We start from the raw sequence: 19,986 nt of genomic DNA, 5'->3' as shown, positions 1-19,986 counted from the left end.
TTTCTTGGAAATAAAAGGGACTAAATTATTTGTTTTGAACACACTGAAAATCAAACGTTACGACGAATGTCAACAGTGTTTATCTTAATTTGCTCGCGAAATAATTTCGTGTACAAGTTCCAGAAGCGTTTACCAAACGGTTTGCGTCAAAGAGAAATGGAGTGATCGATGTGGAATAAATCAACAGAGAACAAATTAAATACGTGTGGAGAGCAATAGAGCTGTGGATGTGAGCCAATCCAATGCTTTTTATCGGAACTTCTACGAGGAAATGAAAAAAAATACGTAAAAGAAATCAACGATATAATGCGCCGAACCGTTGCCGCTTGAACACGCTCAACGCAGATGTTATATTTTACTCTTTGATTTTATTCTCACAAATTGCTAGGGGAGTGTGAATTTAATTTATTCATTCACTCTTTCTTATTTTTAAAATAAGAAACGATTCCTTCGATCTAAGGCGATTTAGCTATGAGGATCAGCGTCAGTCTGTCCTCGTCGCACAACTTAGCAAACTAGTTGTCCATTAGTGAGTTTCAGTGTTTTAATAAATATACAACTGTATCTCATCTGCCTGATTTATCGATAAATGAATTGTATTAAATGGGTTTATAATATCAATAGTTGATACCGCACCTCCAATGACTTTAGATTCGAGCCCGATAAGCGCGTGTAATTTATATTGACTCTGAGCGGAAGGCACCCGTCGCATTCGAGGCTCGCGCTGGTCTAGGCGGATTAGTATTCTGCGCCTCGACTAGAAGGGGTGGAGAGATCGACTTGCGTTTTTTAATCAAACACATCGCTATCCGTCAATGGGACGCGCCACTGACTAAAACAAAGCGATAAATTAAGGCAGGAAACGGGAGGCGAACGCTCGCCGCTCGTATTGAAAGATTTACTTCCTCTGTTTAATTGCAATAACGGCTAGGCACGTTGGTATCGTATTTTTCTTTTTACACTCCGCCTCTTATTGCCTTCGGGCCGTTAAATAAATTTATGACGCCCGACAAAGTTCAGCCCACCTCGGCAGCCTCACCGGCCTGAAATTAGGTGGAAATGTGAAACAGAAATAAAAAGCTCGGTCTCAGGTGCGTTGTTCACGGCGGCTGGCTAGTGGGATTAGCTCTTGACTCGCGGTTAAATGGCTCGGCCGCTCATAAAAGTTTCTTAACGCTCATAGTTTTGGGCTACCTTCCCGTTGACTAAAATTTCCCTCTCTGAAAAGTTTGCCGGCCGCTAGTTTCGTTTCACATTACGTGAGCCTATCTGCTTTGGGATTTTATTATTGTGGCCGAGTTTAGACGCGCCGGACACGAAACTTTGTTATTTACGTGTAAGTATGCACTCACAACTTTACTACAGTATCATTGTTCAAGAGAAAAATAAAATCAGGGAATTCAATTACAACGTATTATAATAAACAAAAGTAAAATTCGGAAACTCACATTAGCGCCCGGCTCCTTTAAAACCTCCGATGTAATCTGAAACAAGGAACAAACACGCCTAAATAACAATAAAATTGTAATAAAAACTTTGTGCACGCAACCGAAATTGTGGAAAATTGACCAAATTATTATTTACGGTTGGAAATTAAAACAAGGCATTATAGAAGATTACTTTCCCCCTCTTTAGAACAAGTCGCGTTTGCGCTGTTACGGACGTGACTAACATGTTGTCTTCACAAATATAAATTTAGGAGTCGTCCAATTACGCCCATTTCTTAGTTCCCTTAAGTGTATAAGTTTCACCCTTATCACCTTTGTATTGAATCGAGTTTACCGTGTCATACTGATTTATGTGTTGTAGTACACTAGCATAGACCACGACGTGCAAAATAAACTTTAAGGTGAAAAAAGTTGTGTTGCCCAACACAACACAGGTAACCGCAATGCCAAGTGGCTGCATCTATTTTAAGCGGAGCTACATATCAATAAGAACCAGACCAGACCCTAAATATCCGTGACGGTAAAAATAGATTTTGTAAATGCCTTTATTTTACACAAAAAGCTTTAGTTTCTCTACTTTGAATAATACAACTCACAACTACACAATTGCCTTACATTACTACAATACTGATACAATAAAGCTGATGTCCCGTTTACCTTTCTTTTTTTACAAAATTCCACAAAAATAAAACACATAACGTCCTCCGTCGTCGAATTTTGTTTCAAAATTACCTAATTCGTCGCCGGGCAGGGTTGAAATTAACATTTTGTTGTGGCATTTTATTCTCGTGTACAAAGTTAGAGTGGACGTCCGGAACTTTTGCTAATGTCAGAATAATGTTGGCGGGTACAGGTCGGCCCTTGGTAATGGAACGGCGAAGTTTTTATTTATATTGTATTGTACTTTGGTTTATATGGTACCTATAAGGTAGAGTAGTACGAGCTCTATTAAAGTTTCCCCCGAGAGTCATCAGTGTAAAAGGAATTAATGTGTACGGGAATTCGTAATTAAATATATTGGACCCTTTCACATACAAAATAGGAGGTCGCTTTTGTTTGTTCGTAAGAATAATTATTTACGTGTTGCGGCTGTGGTTTTTAAATCAAATTAAATGCTTTATTGGAATGAAAAGAATGAAGGTATAATTAAAGGTAACGTTCAATAAACCTGAGGAGTACGAAGTGTATTTAAGTTTTCAATTATTTTTAAGTACTCGCTTCTGAAAATTAAAGAAAAGCTCAACCTGTGAATAATATCTCGAAAGATTTTACTATTGATGAAGTAAAATTAAATCACGCCATTAAACATTAATAGAAATACTGAAAGTACTGATTAACTAGTTCCAAAGTAATGGAGAACAAAATGTCTCTTTATTTATAGCGTACTATTTTGGTAACGGGACATCTCATTCATAATAAACAAAGTAAATTTATTTTATGTTCCTCGTATTTATTAATGTATACTCAGCACTACTTTATTAATTGACTATTTAATTTCACACACTTTAACAGAGTTGAATAACAACTATTAACTAGATAAACAGTTTAAATATAGTTCATGTGATAAATAAAACAACAAACCTTTCTGACTGGAAATATAACAGAATAAAATCTATTTAGAGTTTTGTTATGTGATTTCGCAAACTGGTTATGTCTGAGGAGATAGCTGGAGATATGAGAATACACCAAGAATCCTGAACACTCGTTAAGTGAGTTGTCCCATGTCGGCGTCGTGTCGTGGACGTGGCCAAACAAAATGTAATTTTCTCCCCGAAGCGCCCTCTTACGTGACCCGAGAAAGATATAACGCTTTTATTAAATTATATCTGCTTTTATAAGTAACTGTAACGGACATTTCTGAAAAAATAACGACTCGAAAGGCTAAAGAGATTATGGCGACGGCTAACAATTTACCTAATGCTCGCAACACCTGCTGTGGTCCGAGATTTTAAAAGCACTTTATGTTGAGTTCACTGTGTACATTAATTTGTTTAAGGGTACGTCGGATATTTAATGAAGATAATTCCGGGTAATATCACTTTCATGTACTCCCTTATATGATAACGTGTTTTGTGGGGCTTTTTGTGGCTATGAATAGAATTTGTTTTCGTCTTTATATCGCTTTTAAGGCTTTTATGTTATTTTAATTGCTTAATTTGTTGTTCTGTAATAGGATAATTTTATTTTATAAAGAGAAAGTGCTTTTAAACTTTCTCGATAACCTACAGCTACTATTCTATATATACCCGCGTACTATTACCTTCTTTAATGACAAGTAATTGTATTTAATAAGTGTACCTCAAATTCCTCCTAGATAAATGTATGCCACGGAAACACACGAACTCCTTATCGAACTTCCGACGTTATGAAATAAACGTCCGATTTTATTTATGTCCGGAAGAGGGCGCGATGCGAGATTGCGCATCCGATTACAACACCCCAATGTAGGTAACAGATATTTCGCACAAAACTGCGCTAAATTATCATTTGGTACCGATTTGTTTTACTCGTGCCCCATTGCACGCACCTCGTTCACCGGCCGTGATTCAATTAAAGCTCTTTGTGCGCCGTAAAAGTTCACACATTCGAACTTTGCGATGGATTTTCTGCGCATAATAGTGATGAAATATCAAATAGTTTGGATTGATACTAGATGAACTGTTAATACAACGAGTGAAATCGTGCTCAAATTTTTGATGTTTCAAATGGTTTTGTACAAATATTTTACGTTAAATTAACATTGGCTATATTGTTTAATTTGTTGGATGTTCACATCATTGCTCACTACGTCCATTTGCATTCATAAACTGTGACGGTAACTTTTATCATTTATTTGTTTTATTGCTATAAGTACATATAATTACTATCGTGCCACTTTAAAGTAGCGTATAATATAATACCAGCCTATAGGGAAGGTATCGCGCATTGATCACCACGCCAGCTCTCTGCAGGTTGGCGATTTCAAATTCAAATATTTTGACTTCAAGATCCCTTACGACGTTTTACTTTGCCAATTTTTTGTTTGTGGTGTCCAAAAATATTTAAGAAAGTACAAAAAATATTTAAAAAGCCACATTAGTACATTCAATGCATCGGGATTGAGCCTGCAGCTCGTACAATCAAATCAAAGCGCATCCACAGTAATTATGTAAAAGTAAAGGGTAAAAGAAACAATGACACGTCTAACTTCTAAATAAAACGTCAATGTATTTCTGTATTTCTGAAATTATATTAAACTCAAAGGACTTTAACTAAACTTGGTAAAAACTCAAGGAGACTAATTTGTTCCTAAGCTGTATTCTACTTAACCAACAGAAATTTGATTCTTCAACCTTCTTTCACAGAAAACTGATCTTAAAAGCCCTGCCCTCGGGAACCCGTTTTATTTGTTAGACAAGAAAGTAAATGCTACAAATAATAAATTGTGAGAACACAACGATTACCGCCAACTTACTTTACGATCCGTTAACGTTGAAAAGCCCAGACAATACTAAAGAATTTTCTCGACTTACAAAAGATAGATGACTTAAGTAAACGAAAGAACTTGAAGTTTTACTTTTAAGACGTAAAGGCTTTGCAGTTAGCAAGTCTGGAAATAACTTAATCCCTTATAACTTGTTCATTATCAACTTAATTGGTAGATTTGAGACAAGTTTAGGATTAGTTGCTCGACGAGAAAATTACTTTGTAATAATATGACGAGACGTCAAACTGGTGAACAATAAGAAAAATAAACAAAACTTGTTTTCTATTCTACTTTTGAATGACTTAATTTTGATTTTTCCAGAATTCAACAACAGTTATAACAATATGACGATTGTTCAATTCTAAATTTTTAACTTAGCTGAGGATCGTTATTTCTCAGTATCCTACAATCTTCAAAACAATCCAAACCAAACAATTTAAATGCTGCAGCAAAATGTGGAATCATTCGTACGGATTAACTAAGAATTAATTAAACTCGTTCCTTTTAATCTGTGACGTAATTTTCATCAACGCATTTTGCCTAGAAGGCCGTCTTAAACGGTTGTGTCTTGGACCGTAGCTCGGGCTCGACATAGCCCGCTTCTACAATCAGAGCTTATGCATAAATTTGAATTTTCAATTAAGGATACTTTGAAGAAAATTTTATTAGACATAAAGTGAACTTTTGGTCTCTTAAGACGAAATACGTATTAACGAACAAGAATGGCGTGGAGATGTTTTAGCTAAGTTAAAGAAATGGCATAAAATAGCGTACTAAAATATACGACTGAATAATAAAAATAACAAATTAAATATTTAAAACGTACAAATTTAAGAAAATATAAACACATTTTCTTTCATAAAAAGCTATTTATCCTATTTCCGGCCTCCCCTCAGGATAATAAAATATTAAGAACCGTATTCGTTTTGTATCAACGTTTTAATACATCCGGTACATTACATCTGTTTTATCCCCATCTAAGTATTCTGTGAAACTCGTAAAAAAGCTATTCAAAATTACATGAATACTTGACATTCAAAATTGATCTATTCGTCGTCTGTTCTTTTTTTTTATACTATATTTTGTTATAGAAGTTTTAACGTTTATTTTTAGTTTCATCACACGTTAACATTTTTTTCCTCTATTTTTATTTATGATTACTTTATCCACAGTAAATTTAAACAATTAACATGTTAGGCAAGCTTTTAGTGATTTGCGAGTGATATACGAACTTAGTTTCAAAATAATTTAAATTACGCATGGTTACTCGTCCTGCAAGATCAAAATCAGATTTTTATTACATTAGACCATTCCATGGCCGCCACTGTGCAGAACCAGGGTGCACCCCAAAATGTCTGAAAGGCGTTTGCGAGATATCTTAAATGAGTTTCGTTATCTTCAACATGAGAAAATGGGATTAATAGTTAACAGAGAACGTTGAATTAAAAAAATACACTGAAATGTTTTGTTTTAAGGAACTCGTTTCTTAGTATGTTTTCAACTGTTACATTTTAATTACTATTTGCTTTGTATTATTATTTTTGTATCGCATAAGACTTGTTTTTTTCTGACATGTGTCATACTTATATCATATAATGTGCAAATATAACCTGTGTTTCTAGTTACATCGTTAGACACATATGCAGAAAACTGCAATTGTTATGTTTTTTAAAAACAAGCGACTTTACAACACCGATGCATCCTGATCGCAATAACACTGATACGAAATTCAACATTCATGACTCAGAACGGTCAACAGTGGCGTTCGGGAACTCGAAGCATCGAGGCTTTATGCAAAAGGACCTAAGTCTATAAAGCGACCATAAAGGGCCCCGTACAAAGAATGCAAAGTGAGCTTCGCCGTAAACAGAGCTAACCTCTCCGCGGTGTCCTTTACGATAGATTTATATTCATGACACTATCTCCGACGCGTAAAATTTCGGGCAATGGCGATCCAGAAGCAGGCATATGTAATTTTGTTTGAATAAGTAAAGAGGGGTAAGAAACTAAGGACAAAGGCTATTTGATCTTTTCTGTCTTCGCTCGAGTTCGAATAAATAAAATCGCCTGCGGACTGGTTTATGTGATATTTCATAAATGGATTTCGAAGGATAGTGTGTTATGGGATTATTGATTCTCCCTAGACGCCGTCGATGTCTGAAGTACGCTGGTACATTATCTTGGCGGTCTCATGAGATAACCTAATACATCCCGTATCCGGGGAAGTATGCCTACGCGGCCGTATTTACCGAGAACTCCTACAAACTGTTTAATACATTTATGGTTCAGAACATAGCAAGTAGGTCTTATGATTTATTGAAAACACCACAGTTGGTTAAAAACTGAACTAATCTGCAAATTAAAATTCTAAATTGAAAATTAATTATACAAAACTACTTTATTTACGAGCACACTTAAAAAATAATGTCGTTTTGCGCTGCAAGTTTCGTTTATGAAGCAAATATTTTGAAAAAGCAATTTCGTCCAGTTTTACGAGTAGTTAGCTCCATTCATTTTATAGCGCTTGCATTCGACCTCCAAAACCTAAACCAACAAGCAGTTAATCATTCAATGTCGACGGCTACATAACATTTTATTGCTCAGACGTCTGAAAAAAGGAAAACAATTCAACGTAAACGTTGAGACTGGATTTAATTCGGACAGTGTTTTCATAAATATTTATATGCCAGTGAGGGCTGAAAATATGTTTAAGAATCTACAATAGCTTCCCGCTCCGGGCGGCGTGTGACAGCTACTCCGAAACATACGGAGCTACGGAAATAAAAAAAATACACGTACACACACGGAGCACTTAAAATAAAACCTTACAACGAACTGTAAGCAGCGGTTTATCTTGATGTAATATTTTCCCATTTCGTACTTCAGCTTTGTACTTCACTGTTTGCAGGCACATATACTTTAGCGATGTTTATTTTCATCTCTCGGATTATTTTTAGGCTATCATACTTGTTGACCATAAAGAAACTCCATTCGTTTGAAACAACGGCATAAGAAAGAGTTACCGCAGTTATTTGTCATCTTTAATTCTTGGATTTTATTACTGAGGAAAAATATCGAAGGGGAGTAATAGTAAAGTGAGCAAGCCATAAAACGGATTTAATTAGAGATGCAGCGCTAATCTCTATTCGAGCCGACCCGAGCAGGAGACGGAAAATTTTATGGCAACAAAAAATGTTAATTCATGTCGCAGATAATAAAATTTTACTGTTGATGAGGAACTCGGATGAAATTAGGTAGTTAAATAAACATACCTATGTCTTCTACATATTTAAGAGGTGTATTAGCGGCTTTTTCAGATTTTAATGAGAAAAGTCGGTAGAAAAAGTCGTAAAAACAGCTATAGAAAGGGTTTCGTCTCTCTTTTGTTATCTGATATAATCCGTCGACTTAATGAATTTTCTTACGGTTTTTATGCATGGATTTAATACTTAGATAACTTTGCATGTCATATTTATCTTGGTTCCTATACTTACCAACTTCGGAAAATAGTACGAATACGATATTCATATACGATGTGATTCAAATGAAATCAACTTTATAATAATTACAATGAATGGTTTCGACCACGTTTCAATATTTTTGTTATTCATCTTCATATCTTTCGGTAAGATTTTTTGAGTGTCAAGCTTCTTGAATGTTTCCTTTTAACTATGTAATACTATCTGTTTGTTTTCTTTTAAATACTTCTCCCGCTCTCAGAAATTATAGCCTTGGGTCGCGGGGTACTTACTAACTTCAAAGTTACATGCAGTATCGATAGTTTTGTCAATGTTTTTACTAAACATGCAATTTGGACATATGATTTAGTTACCCGCCGTTTAGCATTATCCTATTAACCGCTGGATTAAATTTTGTTATTCACAACAACAGTGAAAATGAGAGCCGACCACAATTTACGCGGTGCAAATGAAAATCTTCGCCAAAATGGTTAACCATTAATTTGGAAATCATTTTTAGATCGAAATGAAATTTGTATTGCTGTTCCTGATATGTATTAGTTTCATTATTTATAAGTATTTAAAACAAACTAATGAGATATCAGTTGTCATTGAGCATTCGATAAATATGACATAACATGATCGTAAATACTGAATCGAAAAACATAACAAAGTATTATAAAGATAATTGAGAAGTTACAAGTTGAAGATGGAAAAGAAACACTCAGGGGCTTACCACAATATTCTAATGTAATATTTTTGCATTCTTGGAGGTGAAACGGCGTGCAACAAACCGTAGAGTAATGTCTCTTTTCGTCAACTGCTTTAATTTCATTATAAGACGAGGTGGTAGGCGCATTGATCTCTTATCATCATCGGCCTAGCCTTTTCCCAACTATTTTGGGGTCGGCTACCAATCCAACCGGTTTCAGCTAAGTACCAGTGTTACAAGGAGCGACTGCCTATCTGACCTCCTTAACCCAGTTACCTGGGCAACACGACACCCCTTGGTTAGACTGGCTGTCAGACTTTGGTCTCTTATCATGATTAGGTAACAATAAGTTTCAAAACTAAGATTGGATATCTGCGAGTAATCAATAATGATGTTTAGTATTCATATACAAACTTACAAACACATAAATATAGGTATAGTAATATAAGTAATAAATTCAGAATTATTTTATTTAACAATGTTTTATTCATACGTATTTATCGGGATAGCCTGACAAGTTCCAGAACCAACTGGAATCGACCAACCAAAGATGTCGACACGCAATAGATAGATATAGTTCGGCTACGGATATGGCGTCGGATAAAGACGAGTGGTTAAACATAGTACACGTATACCTTGGTATTTAAGGGATTACAGATTTACAGATAAAAGTCGTTTCAAAATAAAGGTTTTCAATTACAAACCTGATAGTGGATGGTCAGTGATGATAAAGTAAGGCCAGACGGAATGCCATAAAGTGGGTTCTAAACGAAAAACAAGTGAAAGTCAGACTAATAAAACTCTTTACGATTTGTCGTTTTCGCTAAACAAATTAGCGTTTAAGTTCACGTTTATGGCACCGATATAAAAAGTCAAAAGTAAATAAAACTAAGTTTTTGATGCGTGGAACTTGTAAATAAGTTTCATCAAAATTGCTTGGTGAGCAAATAAGAGTTTACAAGATTTTGTATAAGATGGTTGATTGGTATTTTTACGGTGACAAACTTATAAATAAATGTTCAGTAGCAATCGAATATGTCTTGGCTTACTTTTTATCACTTAGTTATAGTTTTAAATATATTTTGGTGAACTGTACACACGTAAAAATATGCTTCATACCGGCTGATCGGTAAATTTCATTCTGCCGGGGTGATTGATCTAAGCCATCCAGGGCGCCAAACAAATGCATGCAAAACATTTAAGTCTGTTCAGTCGTTGAGGAAAAATTCAGCCACTACAGTAGAAAAATATATACAGAAAAAAAACAATTCAATACAAAATCCATGATACAAATGAACAGCAGCAACACCCGAAAGTCTTAATAACATTGAGGCATCCTTTGTATAACATAACCGGCATAATATATATTCTAACATTCCCTTCATTATTGTGTACGTGTGTGTAAATGCTGAAGCTCATAATTAGAGTAAAAGCGTCGCTGTACCGGTGTGGGGCAGGCACCTCAAAGAACACTTACAATAGGTAATGTACTTAACGCGCGGTAGTGCCTAGTATCGTCATTACTTTGAGCCGTCATACGGAATAAGGGAGGCGTGGAGACGACTGTGATTTGTGTGTGATAACATGATGCTTATGACAGCTTGTCGTTTGTATGATTTTGTTAAGGTTTTTTTATATTATAATTAAATATGAGAATTGTTTGAAAGCATTTGTTACATACACTCTACAACTTTACCAACAATTTTAGTGAGTACCAACGAAAATACTAACTTGTCGGTATTTTTTTTTTATTAAATTAGGTACTTCCTTACACAGCACAAAAAGACAAAAAGTAAAAGTATTCGACTAACCCAAAATCCCCAGTGTGAATATCGTCTCCACGCATCGAAGCGGGTAGCGCCCCTGGCAAGATAAAGTACATTTAGATAAATGGAAGAGAGGCACAACCTTCAGCCGGGTGGGCACTCGGGCTAAACGACAGTCTTAATTTTCCCAAAGTAATAATTAAGAGTGAAGGTTCGTGGGGGCCAACAAACTCTTGCCGAGAAAACTGGCGCTAAATTTTTAAACAAGCCTTAAGTACAAAGTCCGATACGTTCAAAGTTAATTATATTAATAAATAAAATGTTAACGATCCTAGAAGGCGTAGTTTTAGAAGGTTTCAAGTTTTATCGCTTCAACGCTTGTTAAATGTTAATGCACTTTTTAAGAAGATCGAAGAAAAACAATAAAATAAGTTATTATCTGAGTTTAATATAAACAAAGATATAAAAGAAAACGGCCCACGTGATTTCAATAAAAATTATTATTTTTACTGGAAACAACGTGTTATTTGTAAAATACATTGTTAAATTAAAGAAACTATCACACTCGAAATTTAAGCGTCCACAAAATTGCGTGTTATAATGGTTTATGAATAAATACTGACACGAAAAATAATTGAATAACAATATCAGGAAAAGCGTACTCCATTGTTTTAAAAAATGTAACGGAATTTCAGTCCCATTCTGCAATTAAAAAGTTAAAGTTATAACTGCAATTTTAAACGGTTTTTTATTTTAAAGGCCATTCAGTAAATTCTATTGTATTTACTTGAAATGTAAATAAAAAATTGCGGAATAGTCTGAAAAGGGAAGTATTTTTTGTAGACAAGAGGCGTTCAGTTTCACGGCTGTACTTTTAAGTGCTGGACCCATCTCACAATGTTCTCCTCTTAAAACAATTTATCAGTGATTGGCACTGTTATTAAATTGAGAAAATGTTTAATTTGTTTTTACTTTTTACCATTTTCAAGCGTCCTACTGTGTAAAGGTTCACTTAAATAATTTTGTAAGTAACTGTTGTCACCACGAACAAACAAAAAGAACTTATAATGAGCTTAAAAGTGGCGAATGCCCAAATTATTCTGTTAAAATTTGTCCATATTAAACTGAAGAATAAAATAGAAGTTGAGGGACAGTCCTTCGCTTCAGGTAAAATAAATTGGTCGTCGGTCCCATCCAACTTAATTACTAATTCATTGCAGAATAAAACTTTTGTAAAACAACTGTTCCCGCCGAAATATTTCCATCTACTTACTACCCATCGTAACCAAGTTGTTTATAAACAGTTTTATTCAAAAGCATATTTAATTTTTGTCTTACAAAATATATACCCATTGAAGTTACCAAACAATTAAAGAATTCCGAACTGGCTTTATTACTTAATTATATTTATGTTTAATTCATAAAATTTCAGCAGAAGAAATCGTCATCAAAAACATCAATGAAAAAAAACTACGTTATTAAAGATAAATTAAAATAAACTATCTATAAGTACAAGAAAGATTCAGAAATTCAATTAGTATAAATTGTAAGGCCAAATTTCTTAATCATATTATCCCCAGTATCGCTCAAATGAAACGGTTAATTTCTTCAGATAGATATTTTTTGCTTTTACTTCTGTTTAATTAAGTTAGTGATTGGAGATACGGGGTTATTTTTAAGGGGATGGCAGGACTGGGACAGAGATGATAATAATTTTACTTTACACTTCGGCTAACCCGCCCCTTACTTGCCGGATTTCAAAGCAGTTATATTAATTTTCTAATAAGTCAAGGTAAGATTTCCTTTATTAGAATCATTTCATTGACTTATAAATTTAATTTCGACGTTATTTTAGGGCCTATTTGCGATCAAAAAGCTTGGCTCGGTAAAAATAGGTGCTTGCCTTCCGAACATAATAATTATGATTAATATTCACAGCAGTTGTTTTCAATGGAACTTTTTATCATTTAGTGAATAAATGAAATTCTTTGTTTTCATATGTTATACAGCTCTAAAATATAACGATATCAAATTAATTTCATATAAAATACGAAATGAGAAGATGGAAAAGAGTTTCTAAAGAATTCATTGAAAATACATCTAAACCCAGTTAGCTAAAGCCGGTTTAGAAAGATCGTATCTACATTAAGCGGTATTATATAATAATAATAATAATAAATCATTTATTATCAGGTAACAAAGACCCATAGATAAATACCTTAACCTAAGTATACATACAATAATATCAATTTTGTTAGTAAATACAACTTAAATCTATGTTAGTAACACTGGTGCACTATGTCTTTGTGCGTTCCGGTGGCACTTGTCCGCGAAACCGACGAAATACCACATTCTGTGGCCAGAAGCTCTCGTCCATCACCTGAGGCAGGTAGCATGTTGGTATGCGCACCACAAACGCCTTAAAGTTGACGTTGCGATGCGATTCCAGCAGCTGCACTCTCGGCACGTACTTCAGCCTCTGGCGAACGTACTTGACGATGTCCTCCGCGTCAGTGGTGTAGTGAAGACGAGAAATGTACACCGGCGTATTCGGCTTCGCGGCACGCAGGTTTTCGTTGGGCTCATAAGGAGCCTTGCCGCAGCGGTTCTTACAGCTCCTCTGACGGCGCTTCCTCCTTTGCACCGTCACAAAGCCGTCGTCATCAGCCCGGGTTTTCTCCTTTACGGCCACGGGCTTTGCGGGGGGAGCAGTGGGAATGCTCACAGTGACCACCGGGTCAGAGGGTCGCGTCGGTCGGGCAGCGCTGCGGGGAGGAGCTGCGGGGACGGGAGCGGGGCTGCGTTGCACACTAGGCGCGCGAAACGCAGACGCAGCAATCGGCGCCGGCGACAAAACTGCTGACGCGAAACTCGTGACTGATGTGTCGAGGCAGCCAGCACCTCGGCGCGTGTTTACGTAGCTTACACGCGCCGGTGACCCAGTTAACGCCACAGAGTTGCGCAACTCGTTGAGTTCTGTGCGCAGGTCTGCGACGGTGATCTGGGATGTCTCCAACTTCCTCTGCACATCAGCTAAACTAGCTTTCAAAGACACAATGTCTTTCAAAAGGCTCGTAACGTCGACGTGGTCGAATGTGACTGGAGGTAACTTGTTCAAGTCCCTCGCCACAAACGTCGGCACGTCGTCAGGATCGGTACACTTCAGTAGCGTGATAATGTCCTGCACACTTGTCTTAGTCCCGTCGCGCCGACGAGACACCATCTGCTCGACCTTATCGAGCGACCGGAACAGCAACAGCTTCGCAGCAGCGATGTCATCCTCGCTGAAGTTCGTGACACAGATCTGGACGGCGGACACCTCGTCCATCACGTCCAGTTTCTGCTGCAGGAACGCCAGCAGTTCATTTGCCACAAGTTTGTCACTCATGGCCACAAAATTACGAGCGTCGGCTTGCGCCGCGCTACACGATAATAATATGTATTATTATGAACAGTGTCGCAACGTCCGCCTCAGAGCGCAGTGCACACACGACTGAATTGACTGATTAGCACTGGAACGCTTGAGACATTACTTAGAACACCTACTTTGAGTTCTATCGATTGCTGCTATTTGTATTATTGGTACAGTCAGCAGCAAAAGTAGTTTTAACTCAGTTTGATTTTACCAAACATTAGAAAAAATGTAGCCTTTAATGCATTGAGTAAGTAGTTGTTCCAATAAGAAAAACAAATGTATCATCACAGACAGCAGTACAAAAGCGACCATTATAAGTACATCGTAGACTATCGGTGTTCAAGGACATATATTAGGGTGTTCAATTCTATGTTCATCAGTTTTTCTCGCCGACTGTACATCGTGTAAACGTGAGAGTAAATCGAGTGTGCTTGTGATCCTTTATCCTCTAGACTTCGAATTATCGGCAACAGCTTTGAATATTTACACAGAATGTTCAAAGGTGTTACGTATTGAATTTAGGGCATGACCTTATGTCAAGGTCAGGTTATTTGTTCACCTGAGATTGTCGTAGTACAAGATAAATACCATTTCAAAGAAAAAAAGACTGAATTGAATACTAAAGTCAAACATCTAATAGCTAAAGAAAACATTGAATTATTTTGTAGGTCGATAAAAAAGTATTTACTCATCATGCTTAAATAAATATCTGACTAGCTGTCGCTACTTTTTCAAAGACATACAAATTTCTAAGATTCAAAAGCGACTTTAAATTCACATTTCAAAATTTAGTTAAATTTATATTGAATTCTAGAATAAATCATCTCACTACAAACAGCGTTATTCAATTAAATAAATAATCGTAAAGTAGATAGAATCCAATATAAACCGAGCCGATACAAATTAATAATTAATAAAACTATCAGTATATTGAATTTGAATGGGTTTAATCAGGCGTTGGATATGGCCAAATGAACCGTGGTTTGGACTGCGTTTATTAAATAAGTTTGCTTTGAACCAATCCAAATGAGTAATTATCATTTATACGGTTAGATGTACCAACATTATTATGTGTGTTGCTGATTTGACCGAGTACTGTAAAGGTGATTAATTTTCATTATGATTAAAAAAAAGGTTATAATTATGGACGAGTGATATGAGATGATTTTTACTATAGTCGAGCACTGAGGCATTTATAAACTGGAATTGTTGTTATTTTTTAATTATAAAAGATAATTTATATTTTTTTAAATGAACTTGTATTTCATTGTAACACAGAAAAGAAGGTAGTATAATAAGCTATGTCAGAAAAAGCTCCACCATATGACCAATTCTCAGAGAAAATATTGTCATATTCCCATTTATTTATAAATAGCTGAACCCCAAAAATCCTTTCTACTTGATTAAATAATATGACTCTTTGATCCAAAAATGAGTTCGCCCAAATCACTATACTCAATTCAGCGGAGCGGACCGACTCAAATAGGCATTGCGTGTATCGAAGGACTCCCAATAAGGGACGGCGATGCTTTCCAATACGATACGAGTATATTAATCTGCTACTAATGTGGTGTTCCTTGCCCTGCAGCGACCGGCGACCGAACTAAACTCACTTATATTGATGACGTCACTTTGTCTACGTCCACTGCCCATTTCGTCTGTGTAAGTTTAACGTGTTGTTGCGAATGGATGCGACCTTTTCAAATGACTACGACTTCGCTCGTTTAATTCTACGGAAATTCGAATGTAATTTGGGGTGGGGATAATTTACATGCTTTAATTTGTGTAGTCTGAGTGGTTGGTTTAGTTTCGTCGGCGTACTTAATAGTTTTTGGGTGGATGTGGGTGTGAGTTGAGAATCACATTTATTATTCTAACTATTTTTGTAGAGGATGCTAAATTTACCTACTCTTATCACCAAATCTAAGATTTACACTAACAAAATTTAATCAAAAATACTTTTCGTGTTTAAAACTGTGTTAAGAGTATGTCCACCGCCTTATGGTTTATCATCGTGATTCAATGGACAAATAGGCTCACACTGCTAACGAACTACAAATTACCATAACACATGCATTTACTTAATAATACAGGCCTTGCGTAATGAAGGTATTCTAGCCAACTGGCCCGAAAATCTCAATTGCTATTGACAGAACACTCGAAAACAGTTCATCAAGAGAGGTTCAAATTAACATCTTGATACACTAGCCGGTGTCATGCATCTCAGTAATGGGGTAGAGACAAGTAACCATGGCAACCCAGGCCTATTAAAGATGTGCATGTGTGCGTGACTAATTCACTGCTGGTATCAGGCTGAATGACACGTGTGTCTGTTCATAATGTTGTAGTAGCGGTGAAAAAAAAACACGAATCGCAAACTTTGGGGTCGTAAGTTTGTAATTTATTCGTGCGGAAAAGAGAAGGGCTTCATTAAGTAGCTTCTGTTTGTAGATAAACTTTTCAGTTTTATTAACACTTTAAAGTGTTATTTCTTAGTAAACTTTTGTTTATAAAAATATGTTTTTGTTTAAAATATTTGAATGACGATGTTTTACCAAATTTATTATTAGACTTAAAATTACCTTTAACTTACTGACTCACATAGCAGCATAGGCAGTTATAAAAAATATTCATTTTTCTACATATTCAAAATACATTTCACCAACTTCATAGCACTAAAAAACAAAGCGAATGACCATCGAAAGTAACAGACAAAATCCGGGCTAACCGCAGATTAAAATAAAACTCCTACGCACAACAGCTATATTCAAATTGTTCCACTTCGCTTGGTTTAACCTCAAAGCGGCATACGTTTTCATAACGTTTCGAAAAGCTTTTTATCTGAGTGCAAAGCCGTCGATAATGATGCCCACAACTAGAGCTGCCACACTTTCATTAAGTTTTCTAGTCTACAAACGTCGTATTAAATCCGCAACCCCAAAGCCGTGTGAAGAGTACAGGAGATTATTTTGCGAACAAGTGACAAAGACAAAGAATATCGTACATCCCCGCACTTGATCCTATTTATCATGCACGGGACTTATTAAAGCGACCAACACGCGCGTTGTTGTTACACAGTAAAACTTTAAAGTAGATATGAAATACTTGGAGTCGACGTTCTATAAATATAATACGTTTTATTAATAATTCGTGACTCTTTGCACTGAACTCTTACTAAGTAATGTGAAGTTATTAGGAACGCAATAAATTATTCATAAAATTGTTAAAGAATATTAATGACGGCAACTAAAAACTAATTTGTTAACTATAAAGCTAAACTTAAACACAGAGTAAGCAAACAAAACTGTAAAAAAATATTGGCTTACATGCGATAATTACATTAGGTTAGCACACAGTGCGTGCAAACATTATTTTAGCTACAATGTGGAGCGGCGCAACAAACAATGCGAGTTCGACTCGATGCCCTCCAACGTCCAACAGATTGGCGTTCTATTCATATGTAGATTGCAACAAAAAATCCAATAAACAAGACACAGAGCACTCACATCTCCCCTCCCATCATTATTGAAAAGAATGTTAACAGTGCACCCGGCTTATCCCCGGGTCGTTTTACCAAAAGAGTTAGACTAACGAATGGTCGCCCTACACCGGCATGAGTGACTCTCTCGTTACGCTTGACACTTCAATTCGGATTAAATTCAGTTACGATTTTAAATCGGCAATAGTGTTTGTGCGGCAGATTGTTGAACCAGATATACTGTTAAGTCGCCTGCGTTACCTTTGACTAGATATGCCTTCATTTAGGAAGGGAAGGGAATCTTGTTTATCCGAATTTATAGTTACATTTGACGTGTAATCAAGCTTTTAATCCCTCGGCTGTAAAAGCGTATTAAAATTTAGAAATTATGTTTTCATTTTCGACGCTTTGCTACGGATTTTAGCAAGGGTAGCAATCACGACAGACTTCCTTTAAAGTTTTTTTTTCTTTCATTGGACAGTTTCCAATATTTCTACTTAACATATTTTTTTTGCGTTTTTCCTTTGAATATTTTTAATGTAAATTCTCCCATGTATCAAAATTTAATATCAGAACGATATTGCTTCTAAAAAAGATATGAGTGCACCTGTAGGCGTAGGGCGACAAAACAACGTGTAGTGGTATTCCAAGTATTCACATATTAGCTGATGCCCGGCTACAATTTTTCCACTTCCATGCCACTTAGCACAACTTCAGAGAGGTGGATTCATATCGCCGCAACGGATGCGTTTGTTTTGTTCAAATTTATTTTATCAAGTAAACGTTGGTATTCCGCTCAGTGGGCCGGACCTAATATGCAGTAATGCGCCAAAGTACTACCCTCTGCACCTACCGCTACTGAGTCGGCCGACTAATGAGTGAAGTTATTCGCTTAATTATTTTTGTGCAGATTTTAACGGTTTGTTAACCTTTAAATGTGCGCTTGCGTTTGTTGAAGCGCTTAATTCGATACAAGAATTTATATTGGAGGGTCTGTATCTGCGGACGTAATCACTTGGCTAAAAGGAAAACTACCAACAAGAATTAAGTATAATACGCATACAATGCATATAGAGCATTTAATTATTCTTAATTCATAAGAAACGCAATTAACAAATATTTTTTTTAAATGCATGCATTTTACTAGTTAACATCAGAATACTTATGACGTAAATAAAAAAATGATGAGTGACAATGAATCGGATGTGGTTAACGCAATTTCACTTCAAACGAACGTTTCATCTAAAATGTAAACACAACGATTAAAAAAACATCGTCGACAGGAAAAATAAACATTTCATATTGATCGCAAAATAATTGATCCCTTTTAACGCAACCCTCAACCCTTCCGCCACAGAATCCATTCCATTTAGTTTTTTGAAAAACCGCATTAGGAAAAAATGAACGTTCGCGAATGAAAGGGCAATAATAACAAAGTGCAGTACAAATCGCAGAATCACGCGTCGCGCAACCCGCGTACCATTTCACTCTCCGGCGAGAGCAGTGATTAATCGCGTTTTCATTAGTGTCGCATCCAAAATGACATAGTTATGAATCGCCAGTTCAATCAACTCGGTTTCAATAACAATTTTTCATTCTCGACACACTAATTAAGTGCTTTTCATAAATATTCTGGCGAAATCACATCATGTTTCAACCCATATTGGACTTTATCAGCTAAGTTGTACGTTTGAAATTTTCTTACGCAAACTTTTATAATGGCAGACTTGAAAGCGACATCCTTAGTAACAAGTGTAAAATATTTTCCCCAATCGTTGTACCTGGCGCCCCCTAGGGATATTTCAAGGGTGAATAAGCTCGCATAATGGCAAAGGGTACAATATTTTAAATTTCAATCGCTGCGAGCGGTCCGGCGTCTCCCTGGGCGGCGTAGAACAAAGATTTCACCCGGTGACTTGTGCTAAGTGTTATAATAACTTATTACATCAGGAAACTATTTAAAATATCGATCTTCTGTCATATTTTTATGGATTAACTATTTTCTGTTGCCTAGTTTCTATGTTTTGAAATTAATAGATAAATATTTATGAACTTTTCTGAGAAAGTCAGTTTTTTAACATGGGTACTGTTTAAATATTTAATAATAACGTCCTACACCAACGTCTTTGATTCAATTCTTACGAACTGTGGTTTTTTTTTCATTAAATAAACCGTTAAAAGATTTTATTTTTGAACCTTAAAAAAATTCACGCGCCATCCGTTTTGAGTGCAATTATAACTTG

The 19,986-nt window shown here is 35.9% G+C and overlaps 2 protein-coding genes across 2 annotated transcripts in view; both read right to left on the bottom strand.

Moving 5' to 3' along the window:
• LOC113496124 (semaphorin-2A) overlaps positions 1–19,986 on the bottom strand; it is a 263,037-nt gene that overhangs the window by 143,502 nt on the left and 99,549 nt on the right. Inside the window, exon 3 of the mRNA XM_026875248.1 lies at positions 1,449–1,484. The gene's annotated coding sequence lies outside the window, so the exon portion shown is untranslated. The remainder of the gene's footprint in view (positions 1–1,448; positions 1,485–19,986) is intronic.
• Positions 13,147–14,238, bottom strand: LOC113495899. Its single transcript, XM_026874900.1, has one exon. The coding sequence runs from the start codon at positions 14,236–14,238 to the stop codon at positions 13,147–13,149; it is 1,092 nt and encodes a 363-aa protein (XP_026730701.1).

Source organism: Trichoplusia ni, chromosome 7 (genome assembly GCF_003590095.1).
Source record: "Trichoplusia ni isolate ovarian cell line Hi5 chromosome 7, tn1, whole genome shotgun sequence".
In the NCBI taxonomy this organism is placed as follows: Eukaryota; Metazoa; Arthropoda; class Insecta; order Lepidoptera; family Noctuidae; genus Trichoplusia; species Trichoplusia ni.
This window is presented reverse-complemented; position numbering and strand designations above follow the sequence as displayed.

Coding starts and splice junctions, on each gene's coding strand:
- LOC113495899 (XM_026874900.1), bottom strand. CDS start 14,238: ATGAGTGACAAACTTGTGGCAAATGAACTGCTGGCGTTCCTGCAGCAG.